The sequence below is a fragment of the Corvus hawaiiensis genome, chromosome 10 (assembly GCF_020740725.1).
Source record: "Corvus hawaiiensis isolate bCorHaw1 chromosome 10, bCorHaw1.pri.cur, whole genome shotgun sequence".
Classification (NCBI taxonomy): domain Eukaryota; kingdom Metazoa; phylum Chordata; class Aves; order Passeriformes; family Corvidae; genus Corvus; species Corvus hawaiiensis.
This window is the reverse complement of record NC_063222.1, coordinates 15,661,263-15,681,678: the sequence shown is the minus strand read 5'-3', so window position 1 is coordinate 15,681,678 and position 20,416 is coordinate 15,661,263. Positions and strand designations below refer to the sequence as shown.

The 20,416-nt window shown below is 44.4% G+C and overlaps 3 protein-coding genes across 4 annotated transcripts; 2 read left to right on the top strand and 1 right to left on the bottom strand.

Moving 5' to 3' along the window:
- Positions 1–965: 965 nt before the first annotated feature.
- Positions 966–5,597, top strand: PIGZ (phosphatidylinositol glycan anchor biosynthesis class Z). Its single transcript, XM_048314912.1, has 2 exons — positions 966–1,096; positions 1,522–5,597. Exons 1-2 carry the CDS (start codon positions 979–981, stop codon positions 3,081–3,083), a joined length of 1,680 nt encoding a protein of 559 aa, XP_048170869.1. The 5' UTR covers positions 966–978; the 3' UTR covers positions 3,084–5,597.
- A 1-nt stretch (position 5,598) lies between these two features.
- NCBP2AS2 (NCBP2 antisense 2 (head to head)) lies at positions 5,599–6,333 on the bottom strand. Its single transcript, XM_048314913.1, has one exon. The coding sequence runs from the start codon at positions 6,282–6,284 to the stop codon at positions 6,030–6,032; it is 255 nt and encodes an 84-aa protein (XP_048170870.1). The 5' UTR covers positions 6,285–6,333; the 3' UTR covers positions 5,599–6,029.
- Positions 6,334–6,435: 102 nt separating this feature from the next.
- NCBP2 (nuclear cap binding protein subunit 2) lies at positions 6,436–10,063 on the top strand. Of its 2 annotated transcripts, XM_048314556.1 has the most exons (4): positions 6,436–6,637; positions 6,717–6,898; positions 7,672–7,810; positions 8,373–10,063. In XM_048314556.1, exons 1-4 carry the CDS (start codon positions 6,557–6,559, stop codon positions 8,442–8,444), a joined length of 474 nt encoding a protein of 157 aa, XP_048170513.1. In that variant the 5' UTR covers positions 6,436–6,556; the 3' UTR covers positions 8,445–10,063. The 2 variants fall into 2 exon arrangements, with proteins under 2 accessions (XP_048170513.1, XP_048170512.1); XM_048314555.1 differs by having other exon boundaries at positions 7,672–8,465.
- The last annotated feature ends 10,353 nt before the right edge of the window (positions 10,064–20,416 follow it).

The following is a 20,416-nucleotide window of genomic DNA, read 5'->3' as shown; positions in this document are numbered from 1 at the left end:
CTTTTCTGGGACATGAATATTTGCCTTTCCCTTTCACTGCCCACTGTTCCATTGCTCCCAGTTACTGGGCCTGGACTGGGACAGACTGATCCCAGCCCCGAGCTGTGCCCGATGGGGTGAGTGTGTCTGTGCGAGGAGCAGTGACGCCGTGCCCAGCACTCAAACCCATGACCACTGGCGAGCTGTGCCCAGCTGCGTCCCTGCTGTGTTTCTTCTCCTCGTGCTTTTGGTTAATTATGAAACAGTGCCTGAACATGAGCCGGTGTGTGCCCAGGTGGCCAGGAAGGCCCATGGCATCCTGTCTGGCCTGTATCAGGAATAGTGTGGCCAACAGGACCAGGGCAGTGACTGTCCCCTGCACTTGGCACTGGTGAGGCCACACTTTCAGTGCTGCTTCCAGTTCTGGGCTCCTCAATCCAGGAAGGACACTGAAGTGCTGGGATGTACCCAGAGAAGGGTTTGGAGCACAAGTCCCATGAGAAAGCGGCTGAGGGGGCTGGAGGTGTTCAGCCTGGAGGAGGCTCCAGGGTGACCTTATTCCGCTCTACAACTCCCTGACAGGAGGGTGTAACCTGGTGGGGGTCGGGCTCTTCTCCCAGGCAGTGACAGAATGAGAGAACACACTCCTAGAACTCTCAAACTGTGCCACGGGAGCTCAGGTTGGACATCAGGAGGATTTCACAGAAAGGGTGATTAGACACTGGAACGGATTGCCCGGGAGGTGGTGGAGTCACTGTCCCTGGGGGTGTTTAAAGAAAGGCTGGACGTGGCGCTGCGTGCCATGGTGTGGTTGACACGGTGGTGTTGGGTCAGGGGTGGCACTCGACGATCCCCGACTCGTTTCCAGCCCATTGATCCCGGATTCCCTGAGCTTCAGCCGGCGGGGGGCCGTGCGCATGCGCGCCGGGCTCCCGCTGCGGAGCCTCGTCCGTGGGCCGCGCGCCCCCTGGCGGTGCGATGTGAGGGGCCGGGTCCGCCATGGTGGCGCGGGCGCTGTGGGCGCTGCTGGCGGCGCTGCGAGCGGGCTGGTGCCTCCTGCCGCAGAGCGGGTACCTGCACCCCGACGAGTTCTTCCAGGCACCCGAGGTCATGGCAGGTAAGGCGTGCGCCCGGGACGGGGTGGTCCCGCGCTGGCTCGAGGGGACGCGAAGCCGCACAGCCACGGGCACCGTGTCCCGCATCGCCGGGCGGATGGGTGTTCCCGAGGGATCCCGCTCCGTGACACAGCGCGTCCCGCAAGCCGGGCAGGAGAGGATCTGCAGGGCTGGCCGGGTGGGTGGGTTCCTGCTCTGTGCTGTCCACAGCGACTGACGCCTCGAACTACATTACCGTGACAGGCTTCTCGATGCTTTGTGGAAATGAATGGTACACTCCTAGACATGTCAAGATTGATGCCAGTCTTAAAAGTTTAGGAGTTGCTCTGTATTGTGATGCCTGTTATACCAAGTAGGATCCCTAATGCTGAATTACTGAATAAGATGTTATTTATGTATGTATTTTTCTTTTTCTCTCCCTTTGTAGGAGATATTTTAAACCTACAGGTCTATTATCCATGGGAGTTCCTTTCCAGCTCTCCTTGCAGAACAGTTGTTTTCCCTTTAATGACATCAGGAGTTACATACTGGGTGATCAAGTCTTTGCAGCAGTTGGACATATGTTCAAGTTGCATCAACAGCTACACTCTTCTTGTATCTCCTCGCCTGCTCTTTACAATCTTTTCTTTCATACTCGACTACAGTGTTTATCGATTAGCTCCTTTCTGGGGAGCAGATCCATGGAAAGCGCTGGTACTTCTTGCTGGATCATATGTCACACTGGTGTTTTATACAAGAACGTTTACCAACACACTTGAAGGACTCCTCTTTGCTCTTCTCATGGTACTGGTTTCTTCAAAAAAGTCCAGTGGCAGCTCAGCAGAGCCTACAAGCAGCTCTCTCATAGGTGTCATAACAACTGCTGGGTTTTTCAACAGGCCAACCTTTCTGGCATTTGCTTTAATGCCCCTGCTTTACTGGGCCAGTTTAATTGTTGACTCTCAAAAGAGCATTAAAACTCTCATAAACCACTTTTTGAAGCTTATCCTATGTGCATGTTTTACTGCTATTGTTTTCATAACTGCTGACACCTTCTATTTTACCTCCGTGAGCTTAGACAACTTCTACAGCACTAACAAGAGCAGCCTAATTGATGTAATAGCTCAGTTACATGAGAAAATGGTAGTAACCCCCTTCAATTTTCTCAGCTATAATCTTAATCCTCATAATCTTGCACTGCATGGAAGTCACCCACGAGTTACACATTTTACGGTCAATGGAGTAATGCTGTTTGGGATCTTACATATTCTGGCCATTGGTGCTGGCTTTAAAATGCTAAAGAAATACGTCCATCAATTAATGCCGGTCAGATGGTGTTACCGTGGGCCACCTGGGCTGTTGATGCATTCCGAGGGCAGTCCAACATTGCTGCTGTTTTATTTTGTTCCTTTGGCATTTCTCTCCCTGTTCAGTCACCAGGAGCCTCGGTTTCTCATCCCTCTTATCCTGCCGTTGGTCCTGTTCAGCTCATCACCGAACAGAGCTGTGAAATGGAAACTCCTCCTTGTTCTGTTCAATCTTCTGGGGGCCCTTCTGTTCGGATGCTTACACCAGGGAGGGCTGATTCCCTGTTTGTTTCACTTGGAGCAACTCATCCATTCTCCAGCGTCCTCAAGCTATCCACGGCACTACACTCTGCTCTTTGCGCACACCTACATGCCTCCAAGGTCTCTGCTCAATATCAAGAAGACAGACATGCATGTGGAAGTCATTGACATGGCTGGGTCTGGAGAAGAAACCCTCTGCCAGACAGTAGAGGAGCAAGCAAGCAATTTTACCTGCAGCGACTGTCACATCTTTATTATAATCCCTGGTACGGTCAGAGCCACAATTACAAAGTGTGGTGTCTCATTCAGGAATGAGACTTTGATATTTCCTCACTTATCAATGGAAGACCCACCACGAATACCTGTCCTATCCAGTGGAAATTGGAGGAGTCAGTTAGGACTTTACATCCTTGAGCTAAACAGAGATCATCAGAGCCTTTAGATTTTAGGAGAACAAAGTTTTAGGTTTTTACTTTATTTGGGTGCTGTCTGATGGTGCTGTGAGACCTTCCTCCTTCACACACCCCCCTTTCAGCACCAGCAGTGGCACTGGGAGCTCTCCCACATCTCTTTATTCCCATTCCTCATGCTCTTAGGGTAGCCAGTTCTGGATAGAACCTGCTTTAAATTTGACTTATTCAGCCCTGTGGTGTTTCATATGAACTTTTGTAATTCTCCTGATGAGAAGGGATGAAATCAGAGTCCCCCAAAACTGTGATTGAAGTGTAGCTGTTTCCATGTGAGATTTATTTTTGAAAGCTCTTATAATCTCTGACAGGGTTTGGGGACTGCGGGGTGTTTACTGATAATAGGTATTAATTCAGCTGCGGGAGAGAGGTTACAGGGCTAGAAAAAAACTGGTCTGACTCAGTAATCTTTTATTTTATGCTCTTTAAAATTCATTAGACCAGACTGCAGTCACAGTACTGTACCACTGCCTTGGGTGGGTCCGTCTTGAAAAATCCCCAGCGCTGATCTGGCAGAATCTGATTTAGAACATGGAAGATGCTTCAGCCTAAGTACTTGTGCTAAATCCTAAAATCCAAGCTTTGCCTGTTTAGCCTTCCTTGCCACAGTTCGATCCTCGTGAACGTGCTACCCACGTACCGCCCCGGGCAGCTCGGGAGGACAGCGCTGTGATGGCATCAAGCGTGTCCGAGGTTCCGCGGCTGCAGATCGGGCGCTCCCTCCTGCTGCTCTGTCACGACTGTCACTCCGGCAGAGGTCCTGCGGGAGCTGGATTGAGGAGCTGCGCAGGCAGAAAGCGGGTAACTGGGAGGGATTTAATCCTTCATGCCATTGGACCAGAAGAATCTCTGAACGGGCTCACCACAGAGCAGAATCCCTCGATTCCGGTGCCGTGGAGGGAAGGCAGCCCCGAGGGAGGAGCCGCATCCCCTGCGCCCCCTCCCCTTGCAGTAACTGCTCTCCATTAAATCAGCTCAGTGGGAATGACGGCTCATATCCTGGCTTTCCACTGGAGAGCAGTCTCCTTTTAGACTGGACACCAAGAACTGGGCTTCAGCTGACCATGGTGTATATGCTCAATAGCACAGAATGACCTACAATCTTTGGTTTTGCCTGGGTGAACTTCTGGATCCAAAACATCCTGACTTGGCACATGCATTGTAGATCAAGCCTCTCTCTCTGAAACAAATCTGACATCTGAATTATTTCTGCTCACAAAGGTGGTAATGCTTTTGGCAGTTCTTCACCCACTCAACCTTACATAAGGTCTTAAGAGACAGGTTTTCAACAGAGACAAGAATAATACAGGTTGATGCCAGGCTCTAAAGAGAAGCTAGGAAAAATCAATGTGCGAGGGATTTGCCTGTATTTTCCAACCTATAGGTATGACCTAGATGTTTAGGGAACATAGCTCTTGTTCTCTTGTAAAGCATTTTGTGTTGCATTCCCTGTATGTTCACCCACATCCTTCATTCCTCATTGCTGACCTGCCTGTAAATTAAGGGGATGTGTTTGGGGGAAGGCAGGGGGAGAGGAGGTGCCTGTCTGTTTGTACTGGTGACTCACAAAGTAGTGTAAGTAGTTGTGAAAGCATTGTGACAGCTAATGTATTTTCAAAGTTAATTTTCTTTTTGCTCTCTTACACTGGGATGACACAACTGTGTGCCACAGCTGGTACTCCATGTCCAGCTTCCCATTTTCAGCTTTCTTGAACAACCTTAGTCTTGATAATTATTTTCATAAAACTTAAGAATTCTGGCAGTCTGAGTGGGGAACATCTTGAAACTCTTGGGGGATGTAATGGAGCACTATTCCCATAGGATGATGACTGCTCTACCACTGCACAGGTAAACCTGCATAGAGCCAGCAAGGGAACCTGGACTAAAAGTACCAGCTCAGATTGACAATATACTGCTTTTGTCTCACCACCCAGACCGTTACAATTTACACTGTAGATGGAGTTTCTCCATCCGTGCACATCTACCTGTCTTTGTTGGTGAGGGTTTAATTTTACCAGCAGTGCAGGAAACTGTATCTCAGACAATATACAAGGTTGTTCTCACCTGGAATGATACAAGTAACAGAAGTGACCCTCCCCAGTTAATTGAGCCTCTACTCAGCTGGATCAAACCGTGAAACATGCTCTGAAGGAAGGTTAACTGCTGTAGTGTCATAGATGTCATCAGATCCAGCATCTTAAGCAAACCTCCCCAATGCATTACACATGATGAATGCATCCTTTTCCATTACATATCTGTATTTCCCTTTATATGTAGGGTGGCTCTATTGGTCATTTATTTTCCCTGTAAACCCTTCTTGCTACAATAGACTTGAGGTGTGCTTTTAGGATAGCTACTGAATTTCTTTTACCCCCCTGTAAGATGTCCATTATCCTGTCCATCATCATCAACACTTAAAACCCTTTTGGGAACAAAATTGTATCAAATATAGAGTATTACTGCTGTATACACAGACATTGTTACAGGTACTCCCGTGAGAATTGTGGTTTTATTTCAAGTTTCTTATCAAGCACCTAAAAGTGACAATCTTCACAGCATTGTGGATGATTATTACGTGAGTCTGCTTGTTCCTGAGAACCGTGGAACGTGTATACTGTCTTTGAAATGGAAATCCATCACACCGATGGAGGAGCAGCTTCCCGTGTTCATGCTTTCCGGAGGAGTCGTTTCAGGCCATGCGATGTGGAACGCACCGTCCAGTCCGCAGCTCGCCATCCACAGCCCGGGCACCGCCGGGGTCCGGAGCGGCTGCCGGGGCCCCGCTGTCACCAGCGCCCGGGGCCCTTTACCCGCCGGCTCCAACACACTCCGTGTGCTCGAGCGCTCGGCGCCCGAGAGCGGCGGCGGTTCCCGTCTCCTCCCCAGCGCTGTCCGCAGCTGCCTCCCGCTCGAAGCGGCGATCACGGCGCTGAGCCGGGGCGGCCACCGCGGCCCGGCCCGCGCGGCCACGGCCACCCCCGCGCACGGGCGCCGTCCTTGAGCTCGGCGAGAAAGGCGTCGCGCAGGCGAAGCAAGCGTGGGGCCAGGTCGCGCTGGCCGCGGGTGAGGGCGGCGGCGGTGACCCGGGCGGCGGCGCGGATGGGCCGCGACTCCGAGAGCCGCTCCACGAGCCGCGGGCTGGACAGCAGCAGCAACAGCGCCCGCAGCAGCGCCATGACCACCACTCTCGCGAGACCCGGCGCCCGAGCGTCCCCACGCACAGGGCTCCCCGCGCCTCTCGCGAGAGGTGCCGCGCACCCCGCCCGCCGCACTCGCGAGAGCCGCGCACCGCCTCGCCATTGGCTGCGCGGCCGGCGGCGCGTGCGCGGGGCGCGGGAGGGCGCCAAGGGGCGGCCGGGCTGCGTGGTGTCGGTCGGTCCTGGGCTGGGTAGGACCCGGCCGGGCCTGCTGGGTTGGGCTGGCCTCGGCCGGATCGGGCGGCGCCGCCATGAGCTCCGGCGGAACGCTGAGCATCCTGCGCAGCGACTCCTACGCCGAGCTCAGCCAGTACCGAGACCAGCACTTCCGGGTGAGCAGTGGCCGGGGGCGGGCGCCGCGCGGTCCGGCCGGGCCGGGCCGTGAAGTAACGCTGTGTCCTTGCGGCCCAGGGGACGCGGTACGACCAGGAGCGCCTCCTGAGGAAGAGCTGCACGCTTTACGTGGGGAACCTGTCCTTCTACACCACCGAGGAGCAGATCCACGAGCTCTTCGGGAAAAGCGGCGACATCAAGAAGGTCATCATGGGGCTGGACAAAGTGAAGAAAACCGCCTGCGGCTTCTGCTTCGTGGAGTATCCTTGTGCGGGGCGGCAGGAGCGGTCAGGGTGTGGGTGAACTGCTCTGCACTGCGGGCCCTGCGTCGCGGGAGAGCTCTCCGAGGATAAAATTAATCGTTTGCTAAAGGGTCTGTGGGAGACCCTGGTGAAAGAGGGCAATGCTGGGCTCACGGTTGGACTTGATGATCTTACAGGTCTTTTCCAACCATGATTCTGCGATTCGAACATGCACTGCATGTCGAGCGGCGTTAACAGATTGCTTTCGCTTTGATACTTTAACGCAGACATGCCTTAGGTAGTTGACCTCTGCAGTAAATTCATATTCTCCGTGCCGAGGTAAAAAGGTCTTTCTTTTTGTACACACATACTTGTAAAGTTTCTCTTGGCATCTTTCATGCTTGTCACGTGACTTCATTATGTGCACGTTTCTGAGGATCATTCTGTTACTGGTTCTAGTGAACTCACCAGAATGGTGGAACTTTGCAGCATGAATGGAGCATACCTGGGGCTTCCCACTCATTAGCAGTAGAGCTTTGTGTTGTTAAATGTCAGCGTAATTGACAAACTTAATCCAATACATGCGTTTTTGATGCTTGAATTCCTGCACGTTCCTGCCTTTCACTAGCAGTTTTCTCAGCTGGTGTAGCTTCATAAAAGCGATTGCTTTTTGAAGTAACTGAGCAGGAACCTGGTTAAAGCAAAGACTTGGTTTTGTAGCTCATTTCATATTGTTCTTTTTTCCATGTGTTGAAAGTAGAAGTCCATTTTTTTCATTAACCTATTCTAAGGTATTATGCTAGAGGAGATGCTGAAAATGCAATGAGATACATAAACGGGACCAGACTTGACGACAGGATCATAAGGACAGACTGGGATGCAGGATTTAAGGAGGGTAGGCAGTATGGCCGTGGAAGATCAGGGGGACAGGTAGGTTGTTGTACTGCCTGGGGTTTTAAGGGAATGATGACTTTGCCAAACTTCTTGGTTTTGAATGAGCACAGAACAATTTCAGAAATAGCAACTTAGGGGTCATTGTTTAAGATAACACTGGAACACATCTGATCAATGGCAGTGTAATCCAATGAGAATAAATAACTCTTTCATATATTTCACTAAAAGTACTTGCAGAAACAACTCTTAGCTTCCTGGGGAGATAATACTTACAAGTAAGCCCAGAAAATGTAAGGGGCTGTCAGGAACACACAGGACAGCAGCTGGCTTACCCCAAGTGGAGCAGGTGGCAGTGTTGCACTGCCGAAGCCCAAGGCTGGCTATCCTTGCTTGGACTGTGTCCCCAGACACAATTAAAGAGGAAGTTGGGATATGCTGTTCTGGGCTTCTGCGTGATGCGCTTCTGTTTTGTCAATCAGCTCCGTGTAGCCACTTACATGTTGTGATGTCAGTATAACTGTATTCTAATGGTGTAACAATTTTGAGAAATTGTTTTTCCTTGTCTTTACTGGACTTCCCTTTCTCCCTCCTTCGTAAGGTCCGAGATGAGTATCGGCAAGACTATGATGCTGGAAGAGGTGGCTATGGCAAAACTGTTCAGTGCCAGTGACTCCTCAGCCTCACAAGAGAACCAAATCTGCATTGTGAATGTCCCCAGGCACAAAGTAGGTCTGTGGCACATGTATTCACAGAAACTCCTATTCATGTTTCTGTGAGCACATCCTATGTTCAATACCTGTTCTGTTTTAATACCAGGGTCCAAAGCGTTGCAGAGGACCTGGGAGCAAGGCTTTAAGCATTAGAATGCCTGGGGCTTTGGTCTCGACATGCTGCTGTAACTTACTGAAAGGAACAAAGATGTAACGTTATGGTGCTTTTTTCTTCTCTGGCAAAACTTGATTATTCTGCCACTGGGTTTTGTTTACATTGGTATCACAGGGTGGAGAGCAATGATAAAGGATGATTGGTGGATGTTTCACAGATGAAAGAAAAGGCAAAGAGCCTGAAAAGGAAGTGGAATTTCTAACGAAATTTTTCAATTTCTAGGGAAGACTTTAGTTGCAGATTTTCTGGGGCTACTGGTTTAGTATCCTTTTTCACTGGTGCTGTTCCTAGAACATTAAATGAACAGACATAATAAAACAAATCAGATTGAGTTCAGGACTCACAAAGTAAGAAGAGAGCAGGAAACACACCTCTGCAGTCTTCTCCAAAGTATAATTGTGATTGCATGACAGAAAACAGCAAATACAAGAATTACAGTAGCTGTTATTTCACAGTTTGAGTATTAGTATTTTGCCCTGTCTGGTAGCTCTCTACAGCCTTAATGTTTGAGGGTAATATCTTCCCTGTGCCTGTAAGGGGTGCATGAAGCCAAATCACCCCCAAAATGGGGTGTTTGAGGACCTGGGGTTATAATGAGAAAGTTTCTTCCCAAAATAGGTTTTCTATTTGAGAAACTTGATTTCAGACAAATTAAAAATAGTAACAAAAGAGTTTTGGGAGGAGCCCAAAACTTTCTACTGAGCATGTGATAAGAATGGCAAAAAAAAAATTTCAGGATTGTGTAGCTTGTTGGGTTTTGGTTTTTTATTTCCCCACTGGATCCTGTTCATAGTGCTTATTGATATGTTGGAATTTTGGTGTACTGCAGACATAAGTTTAAAAAATGTGATCCCAAGATCAATGAAATTGACCTGCTGAAATGAAATCGTTTAAAAGGAACTGTTACAGGGCTTTGGAATTTCTTCATGGACTTCTGAGTTCCATGTGAATGGCCATTCATAAAGGTTTGTCCAAATACCTTGTTGTCCATGACTCCTTAGAAACTTTTAAGGGTATGTGGAAGTTGACTTTTACTCACTGAAGGTATTTAGGAAATCTTGATGTGTTTCTTGTGTACAGTTAGTCACAACTGTTACTTTAGGTTGCAAAACCAGATTGAACAACTGCTTACTTAGGAAATGTGGTTTTGGGTGGGCTTTGAGGTTTTTTGGCATGTACAGTAAAGCTAGATTTTTGGGATCACTTAGCACTGGTCTGCAAACAAGACTTGGAACAAAGTTATCTTTTCCAATACAATACATTTTATTCTGAGTTTACAGCCTGTAATCTGCTCTAGAACATTGCTGAAGTTTTATTTTTCATTGTATCAACTTTGTATAAAAAATGTGTTGCCAAAAACTCTAAAGTCACTTTCTTTTAAATAAAGCTGCAACATTAAAATGGTTTGTTACTCTTTTTTTTTTTTTTACAGAATCAGTTGTATTCAGAAAGGAGCTGTATTCAGACTCTTGGCCACATCCTTTGTTTTAGTCTCTTTTAAGATGGAGAGAATGAATATTCTTTCCCTTTGACTGGATTTTCAGCCTTATTCATTTCTTACTGGAATTCTGAAAGGTGTTTGGTTAATGCTCTTCATTCTGGTTTGGATTTCTTTGGGTTACAGGACAGAAATTGTGTACTGATAGTGAAGTAAATGTGAAAGTCTTTGGTGTGTAACAAGTAGTTTTCTAGGTGATCTTCCTTACAAAAATGAGGTTTAAAATTGTTCTTTATTGTAAGTACTGCCGGACAGTAATTCTCAAATGAAATGGAGGTGGTAATAAGATTGTCACAACAATTACTGTTCTTTGCTGCTTACGTGCAACGGGTCTGGAAAGAGTCTATTTTAAAGTGAGATTTTCTGTTTTGAGAGAGATACCAATCAAAATGGGAGTTAAAACCACATGATGTGTCATGTGAACTCTTAGAATCTCAAAAGCTCATATAGAGGAAATTGAACATGGTTTGATTGTTGCCTTCCCTATTTGAAATGAGATCTGGGTCTGCTGAACCTAGTGTTTAATGAAAGGAACTGAATCAAGTTTTTGAAACTTCCTCTGGAAGCTTTCTGACATGCTGGTGCAGTGTGATTAGATTGTCTCAGAAGGACAGAATCTCCCATGCTTCTTGGACATGCTACTTCATTACAATTAAGAGCGCTTTCATGGAAGTTCAAGCTCTGTGTTAGTGTTTCTAGATACTTTTTCATCTTAATTAGCTACTTTTATGGAATTGTATCCATAAAGAGAAACAGCAGCTAAGAATATGAGTGTAAACTTAGATATGCCTTGATGGAAGGGAGGCTGTTAGAAATTAAAGCAGTGACAGCTTCAGTCTCTCCCTCAGACTGGTGCAGGCTCATAGGGTGATTTACATGCCTCTCTTAGGTAGCAATGGCTGCAAGTAAGATTTGTATTCACAGCATTTGAATCTTGGTATTACAGGGTAAAATGAGTGGAGTGTAAAAGCATTAGAGGCATTTGTTTCCAATGACTGACAAAATAATCCCATTAGCAGTGTCTCACTGCAGGCTCATTCCAAGGTGGTCTGTGTGTTAGGTTACTTCACTGCCTGGTGCAGCAGACATGTTCCTGCTCAGGTTGGTGCACGCACAACAGCTGTTGGTGTTAATAGTCCTTTCTACACAGACAGTTCTGAAAAAAATACTGAAACAATTTCAGCTAGTATCCAGCACTTCATCTTCCACATCCTGTCGGATTAGGCTTCTTGTGAAGGTAAAAATTTATGAAAACTACTAAAATTGACATGGTTTGTACATGGTTTCATCTCTAGATGAAAGACAATTCTAGTCAAAGGAATGCAATCCACAGGGACTGACCTGCTCATAAACTGTTGTTTATTTGTGTTTCTAAAGCACAAATTGTACCTTATGCCAGAGCATATAAATGAAGACAAATTAAGGTGTACATTTTTCTTTGCAGTTTCAGGTTTCTGCTCCTAGCTGAGTGTATTTGGTACTTTCAGGTGAATATGGGGCCTTACCCACTGCAGGTAGTGTACTGAAAAATGAGAGATGGTGGAGAGAGTGTCCTGGGCTTCCAAACATTGTGTTTTTGAATCCATAAAATGATAGTATTTGTACATTAAGACCGTGTAACTGCACAAAGGTAGGAAGTATTTTGCACCCCTGCCAGTAGAGGACAAAGATGCACGAGAAGAAAGTTTGCTGACCTTGAGAAACTCCTTTCTGAAAGCAGGAGAGATCAGTTCTTGTGTCAGGCTTCCATAATTTTTGAGGATCACCTTCCTGCCATTCTGCTTCCCAACCTGCTTTCTGAGACAAAGATGTGCTTTACTTCACTGAAGTAATATTCTCCAAGATTATTTTAGCTTCTACCTGAAGGCCATTTGAGTGTCTATTTGGGTTCTTTCCAGAAAAAAAAAAAAAAAGATAAATAGGAAGCCGGAGTCATCTTTGCAGCTCGGAGTAGCTGGTGAGTTCAGATGTGACGTGAGTGTTTCCTTCAGCGGGAAGATGAAGTTTGAGCGTGGAGCACCCGAGGGGCAGCTCCGGTGAGGTGTCGGTGGCCCCCTCTGGTGACGAGGGGGGCAGCTGCTGGGAGCGGCGCGGGGCAGGGGCTGCAGTTGTGCCGTCGAGATTTTACTTTGATTTGGTTGTAGAAATGACTAAAAACGTGATTTTCATCAAGGAGATAATTTTAATCTGTAGACCATTTCTCAGAGTGGAGGCAAACGGAGGTCAGGATTTGCAGGTTTGTAGCCCATTGCTGTTATCTCTGTTTAGCAACAGCTTAATTACCTTTTCCACTGGATTGTGATATGCAGTGGTGTGTGGTGACTTCTCTCCCTGCTCCCAGCAACCTCTTCGGATCTTGCCAAAGCACACCCATGATATTGGAGGAGGGCTTGACTCTAAGATACCCAATCCGTGTTTCACAATCTCACATTAATTGTAGTTTGTGTTACTGTGCCAGCAGATCTTGTGCCAACAGTCTGTTTTTCGGTCTCTAGCAGGTTATAAATTGAAGTTCTCTATTGCACACAAAGTAAATGTCTGCAGCTTGACAAGAAGTTAGGCAGGGTTTTAAATGTCTGGTTTGTTTCTGTAGAGTCACAGTAGTCCTTCAGGGACTTTGCAGGCTTAAATGTCTGTTGCTTCTGAGTATCCCTCTGGGAAAGTGCCCTTTTATTTAATCTTAAAAATTTTTTGTCTGATTCATAGGAGGCTGATGCTGTGTATGACAAGCCTGTGGTGGATGAGGTGCTTGGTCTCCTCAGTCCTCGTGCTGGCAGGGCTGTCTTTGCTAACTAATATGTTTCACAGCACAATAACAGGCGAGAGTAAAGTAGACACACAAGTAGGTGCAGTAATCCCAGTGTGCATGACCTGAGTGAAATGTAGATTATTATTTTCTTTCACATTTGGACAAATACGAGTTATTCCTGGTGTAGGATTTTATTGCTTTGAAGGTGCTCCAGTAAATGCTTTTGAAAACCCTTTCACACCTGTTCAGTAAGAGTTGCAGTCCTGCTTGAATATTCCTCCCAGAATCTTTCTCTTTGTCCTCCAGTGCTCATCTCTGACTACATAAAACCTGCTTGTATTTTGTTCTGTTATCCTCCTACCAAGTCTAGACAAAGCCAGTTGTTTCTGCCCTGACCGGAAAAACTGCCACTGTTCCAGAGGCTGTATGAAGGGCTGAGTCAGGATTTCTGACACCAAGTTGCATAGAGAAAAAGTGAAATGCCTTCCGTCAAAAAACAATGTGAATTAAGGTTTACTCAGTTAATGACTGGGAAGACATCTTTCTTGTGTGCCTTGATGAGTATGTTTGTGAAAAGAAGACTGTGATTTAAAGTAATTTTGTTGGGTTTAATTTATTTAATTGGAGCTGTTTCTGATTTCCTTTTCAAGGTGGGCCATCTCATAATTTTTCTGGGACCGATGTGTTCCAAGTAGAATAGTATTGAACCACAGTTTCTGTTTTTTCAGGTAAAATTAAAAGACGTCTTTTCTCATAACATAATTTGAAAACAAATGAGAAATAAGATTTGCTATTTTGCTGTTTATCCAGTTACATGCAACATAAATATCAGAATAAATTAGTCTAATTGAGTCACCTTGTCATTACATTTCTGAACAGTGAAGCTTTTCCCTTCTGTACCAGTCTCTCCCTGGAAGCAACAAGGTGCAAAGAAAATTCTGATTTTCTAGTTAGAATAGGTAAGAATATGTTAAGTGCCAATAATACATACTTGCACTATAGTTGTACATCTGTACCTCACATGCACTTTGAATTGCATTAGAGTGTTTTTGTTTCAGTTTTCTGACTTTATTACTTTAAAATAATGCTCCTATTTTTTATGCTTTGTGTCTTCATTTTATGGGGAATCTTCCTGTTATGAGAAAGTGCTGCTAGTCTGTTCAAATTAATTGATTATGAGTTGGTCCTTTTTGTTGTGTGTTTGATTTTCTGTAATATCATTGTTTCATATCTTAAATTACTTTTTTGAAAATAAAAGCCCTGTCAGCTGCTCCTGCTGCCACAAGATGTCGTAAGAAGCCATGTCTGGCTCCAGGATGAGTCAGGGCTGCCAGGATTCTCAGTCAGCTGAGGAGCTGTTGTGGAAGGAACGATGTGTTCTGAAAGCATCTCATCTCACTGTTCTGCTAAAGCAGCATCTGCATTTCTTGAAGAAACTCTTGCATATTAGAATTCTGCTTGAAACAAAAGTGACTGGTGACTGATTAAACTGTCTTCTACATGTCCTGAAGCAGTAGAGTTAGGAGTGCCTTAAGGTTGCTGATGTGTGGGATGCCTCACAACAGCATGCACCATAGAACTGAAAGGTTGTGCAGGCTGGCAAAGGAGTGGCGTGTGATTTGGGTTTTGTAGGGGTTTTCCCCCCTTTGAATTTACTCCAGTAAGAGGAAGAATATATTTCCACAAACTGGAAAGAACTTCTTCCCATTAAATCTGCACTTTTGCTTGTGCTTTAAATTCCCAGCTGAATTTGCTCTTTGGAATCTTTATATTAATGTGAAAAAGCCTTCAAGCAGCAATCTTAAAAAGTTCCATCCTGCACAGATGCCAGGAGCAGGTGTGTGCTGGTATCTGAGCTTGCCAGGGGGACATTCAGGAGAGATTTTAAAGTTCCTCAGACCTCTCACACCCACTCCCTGAGTCATGGTGGATGTTTTGATGAATTGTTTTATAGGGTACAGTCCTGTCAGGAACTTCTATCTCCCATGGAGTTCAGTGAGATCTGTGTGCATAGTGCTAAATTACTGGATGTGTTTTAATGAATTTTGTCTACTTAATTCTCCATAAACTAAGCATGTAACATGCTGAGACACCAGGCAAATTCTTGAAAGGCCTTTGGGAACAGCATTGACTCCTGAGTTGTATCTCAAAGTGAGTTAGGGAAGCTGAGCAAAACAGTGTCACAAAAAGTAATGAGAGCATTTTGAAAGGGATTCTAAAAATTCCTCAGGATAATTGTCCAAAATCACGTGCAGGACAGAATTTTTCTCAGAATCCAAGGCCATGATGGCCAGCAATATTACTTGGTTTACAGAGTTTGACAGGAAAGGCATTGCTTCAGAAGAGCGCACAAACCTGGAAGGATGTGAAAGGTGAGGGAAGATTCCAGCTGATTTGTCAGTAATTCAGATTCTAGACACAAAATGGTTATCAAGGCAAAATCAATTAAACATTAAAAGAGGCTCGGAAACCTGAATAAATATGTGGTGTCCATCAACAGTCCCTGGACACAGTGTTGATTCTGTGTTTAATCATAAATTTTCCCCTAAAGATGTTTAATTGAACTAAAACAGGTGTGAGAATGGCTCATTCCCTGTTAGAAATCAAAATCACTTGGATGTCCATGAAGGAGTGGTGCTGTTCCTCGTGCTCTGTGAACTGTCCTCCTGGCTGGGCCAGGTGCTGGGCAGGCTGGAGCTCTCCCTAAGCAGTGCACACCTGGGCAGGCACAACGCCCTCCTTGGTGACAATATGGAACTGAGAATTGAAGAATGAGGCAGGGCTCCAACTTCTGACAAATTTGAAGGTAATTAACTATTCCCAGACACAGAGTTGTTCCGAGAGAGGAGCAAACATACCATGCAAAGCTGAATGCTGCAAGTACCAAAGCTTTCAAGGTCTCAGGGTTGTGGTGGGCTCTGGCAGTGGAGCTAGATGGGTAGCACTGCAGAGAGCCTGTTTGCACTGGAGGTTTGCAGCAGAGTGGGTCTGACTGACTCATATGAAGGATGGTCAGTGTTCAGCTGGTGAAGGCTGCAGAGCCTGTACTGTGGCTGCCTTCTGTGGAGAACGTCTGGGTGCTTTTCCCTGCACGCATGGCGCTGCTGCAAAGCTGATTTCCCTTTTTTAATGGTTGTGGCAGGTGCCTGCTCTGTTCAGGAAGGGGGCTGCAATGCAACTATTAAGTCTAGGAGAATTTTATTATTTTGTGGATATATGGATACGTCCACATGAAGTTTAGTCTGGATTGAACTTCATGTGAGAGTACTGGAATCTATATTTCAGGTTTTTAATGTTTTACATTTTAATAGATTTTAAGTGAATATGTTAGGGCACATAAAATGCAGAATTGCCTCTCAAGAATTGCTTTTTCATATTAGCCAGAAGTTTATACTGGGCTATGCAATTTAACAAGGAAATTCTCCTCTCTTAGCTGCATATCGTTACAATCCTAGGAAATTAGCTTCTTTGTGATTTCCAAATACACCATATCTGAACAAAGTCAAGTGTAAGTATAGTGTAATAGGGCTTTTTTAAAAGCAAGATTTAATTTATTTTTGAAATTCCAAGGCATAATTGATTTTCTAGTTTAGAAAGCATATAATAAAAATGCATTTTGTGTTAACATTTTAAAATAATTCATTATTTTTAAAGATTTTTTTATTGCTGAATATGTTGTTGCCAGAACTTCTATCAGTGACAGTATAACTTACAGTAGAGATGTGAGAGACTGAAACTGCAAAGGAATAGTGGTGACAAAAGATAGAAATAAAGCATCAATTTCTATTCAGCCTTCCTTTTAAATGGAGGAAAGGTGTTCCACATTTGTAAGGATTATATTGTTGCTTTTCAGACATGATTCAAAGATAGGTATTGAAAGAGGGAAGGTATAAAACATAATTATGTCATTAGGAATTCTAGTTCCATTCAAATAGGAAATACTCTATTTATGATCCTTAAAGAAAGCCCTCAGGTCATGAACAGTATTTCCATTTGTTGAGAAAAATCTCAGAATAGTTCCCTGAAAGTCTGTACCAGATGAATGTTCCTTTTGAACCCTTTATTCATTCCATTTCTGGGCTCATTTAAAAAAATCATTGAAGAATTAATAAAAGCTATGTGTAAAATTACATAAAACCCCCTTGGTGAAATTCCAATGTTTTCTAGAGCATTCACGGCTTAGTTTTTGAGTGAAATAACTGTTGATTTCAGTAGGCCTGAACTTGTTAGTTGAATATATCACAAGGAGGACCTACTTTTCCTTTGATTTTCTCCAGGGTGGGTGAAGAAATAGTTCAGAGACCTTTGTAGCATTACTGTGTATAGGCCAGGGAGGAGAATGGGGGACAGAGGTTTTTTTGTCATATATGGGGGACATTTTTTTAAGAGAAAAGGATCTCTGAGTCTAGATTTGAGACACATTAGAATATTTTGCTAAGTGTGCTGAGCACTTGAACTTCTAAAACTTCACATGTGAGGTTATTTTCTTTATAAGGAAAACATCCTATGACCAGGGACATAAACCTATAAGTGAAAAGCTTTTTGCATCTACTGCTATATTTGCAGTTTCATAATCTGGGTATGTTGCACCTTTGCAATGGGGAAGAAGGGGCCATGTTGATCAGTTATGATGATGCAACATACATGTCAGCAATGACATTGCTGTGCTGCATAACAGCACATTTGTCTTTTGAGTTCTGTTTGCCATTTATAAAATTCACTAGCATCTCTTGGTTTTTGTGGAAGGCTGATTAGGTTCTGGGCTAACTCTGGTAGGAGCAGAGGTGCTCTGAGCTGTATCAATTCTGGACATGAACTGTGATATGGAGCCGTACTCAGTGGCTTCACTCTCTTACGTCAGCAGCTGCAACACAGGGATCTGTGGGAATGACAGCCATTATTCCTGAACTGTTATCCTTTTTTTTTTTCCCCCCCATTGTACCCTAATACATCAGTGTATTAAAAAGAAACCTGAATATTTGATTTTTCCCCACGAAGCCAGGAAATTGCAAGTTGATTTTTTTATTAAAGCAGCGTGATTCATACTTTCCTTGAAAAATTCCAGCTAAGCATCTTACGTCTTCTGCTAAATGCTGCAGGAAAGGATTTCAGTGCTTGTCAACTGTTAAAGTCTTGAAGAAAAAGGTTTAGATGCTTGGCTAGATTTCCCTGTTTCTTGGCTAAGCTGTATATATTCACTTACTGATAGCAAATTATCTGTTTTCTGTGGTTGCAAAGTTTGCCACAAGTAGCCTGGCATCCTTCCTGTAAAGGACAGGGACCCAGTCCCATTCTCAAAAGCATTTGGCTGTTTCCTCTCCTCCTGTAGTAGATGCTGTATGCAGCTGTAATGCAGCTGTTCTGAGTGCAGCAGGGAACACAGAGACAACCAGCTTCAATGCACAGCCCACATCTGTCCTTGGAAGAATTCAAAGTGACAGGAAGCATGCTGAGGCCATATGTCGGCAAAGCAGAGTGCAGAGCAGGCTGCACTGTAAGCACAGGTTTAATAAGGCTGCACTGTAAGCACAGTTGTGTCTGGATCATTAAGAGCAAAAGTTGCCTTCTCTGAATCACCATTATGTGTCAGCAGTTGCTTGACAGCTTTGAGTGAACTTGGAAATACCTTCCCCAGAAGCTCATCTTTAAGTCTCACACAACTGTTGGGGCTTAATTTCATTTCATTTCATTTTTGTGTGTGAGTTACCTTTTTATATGTTAAAGGCTTAAGAATTTGTAAGTGTTGCCTTTGTTAAGGGCCTTTGCAGCTGTGATCTGTACTGAAGGGACATCTCTGCTAGTGATCTGGTATCTCCAATATCACTTCTGTGAGACCTGGCAGAGGGACGGTACATTGTCTTTAAAGCACTTCATCAGGTCTTAATCCCTTTTGAGTTTGGGAACACTGAAATAAATTGGCTGTTTGAATGCATTTGACTAAACAATAGCTTAATATGAGAAAGATGGCATCTTTGTGATGTGATTCTTAATCAGGAAAACAGAATGTTCCCTTTCTATTTATCTGATTAAAGTAGCAGTATAAATCAAACAGGAAAAGCTGAAATTGTTCATCTCAGTCCTTGGTTTACCTGTATCAAGCAGACATCAACAGGATCACACAAAGCACAAAGCTGGTTGCCCAGGGCCGTGTCCAGCCAAGTTTTGAACAACATCTCCAAGGAGGGAGACTCCACAACATTTCTGGGCAACCTGTTCCAGTGTTTGGGTATCTGTGATAAAAAGGTATTTTCTTGTGTTCACATGGAGTTTAATGTGTTTTAATGTGAGAATAGGTTATCAATCAGTTTTGCATGTGAAATTTACATGTTTTTTGAAAGTGATGCTAGAATTTGAAGCATTGTGACTTCTTGATGAACTTTTGCTTCCTCTCCATGTTTTCTTTCAGTGTCTCTGCACTAGCAGCTTACCTGCTAGCAGAATGTCCTTTCCTGCTTAAATTTCTCCCATATATTCTTTGGCTTATGTTCCAAGCTGCATGGATGATAATACCACATTTGATTGCTCTTCTCTGCATCTGTATAATTTGCTCAGCAGTGCTAGTTAGTGCCTTCTGGGGAGAATTTAATTGATAAAGCTAGACTTGTCTGCTGAAAATGAGGAAAGCATAAGGTCACCTAATGGGAAGCTAAGGCCGAAATATGAACTTCTGGGGAGAAGGCACAGAAAAGCTGCAGATCACTGCCTTGCTGTGACTTGATTTGTGGATGTCAGAGCCACCAAATGTGTACCATATTCTGCCTCAGAGTCACACATTTAAATTAATTGGGGTAACTCTAATGCTGTTGGAGCTGCTGGGTGCTGTGACCTACCCCTCAACTGCATTTGTAACTGTGTGTTTGCTTGCCTGCAGTCAAGTGCCTGCCTGTTACTGGATCATAGAATCATAGAATGGAATCATTAAGGTTGAAAAAGATCTCCAAGATCATCAAGCTGACTGAACTTGTCAATAACACCATAGTACTAAGTGCTGAGTATCAACAATTCACATTGCAGTTGGTGTAAAACCTGTGACATCTTCCCAAATAACAAAGTTACAGTCAGGATAGTCCCTGGATGGTTGCTAATACTTACTTAAAATTAGCCAAAATATTTTATATTCCGAGAAATTTATTTTCCTGCCCTTTGTGACATGTTTGGCTCTGGACAGTATGTTCTGCTCACATCCTGTGCTATTTTTAGTAATGTTGATTATCCTTCCCCCCACTTCTATTGCAAAACAGAATGATATGTCTTTTTATTGGTACGTGCTACTTTCACACATGGGTTCAGTTTCAACAGTGATCAAAACCAGATGGATCAGTTGTGTGTGAGGAGTAGTTTAATCTCAGTGCTGCTGGGCTAATTGGAGTGGGCTAATGGATGTGTGCTTTTCTTTTTCTTATACACATAAATGAAAGTGTAATTTTAAATTGGACCCTGTCTTCCTTTTTTCTTCCACTGAAAAGGGACAAAAAGGGAGAACATCTAGTTTTTGACAGGTCTCGAATTT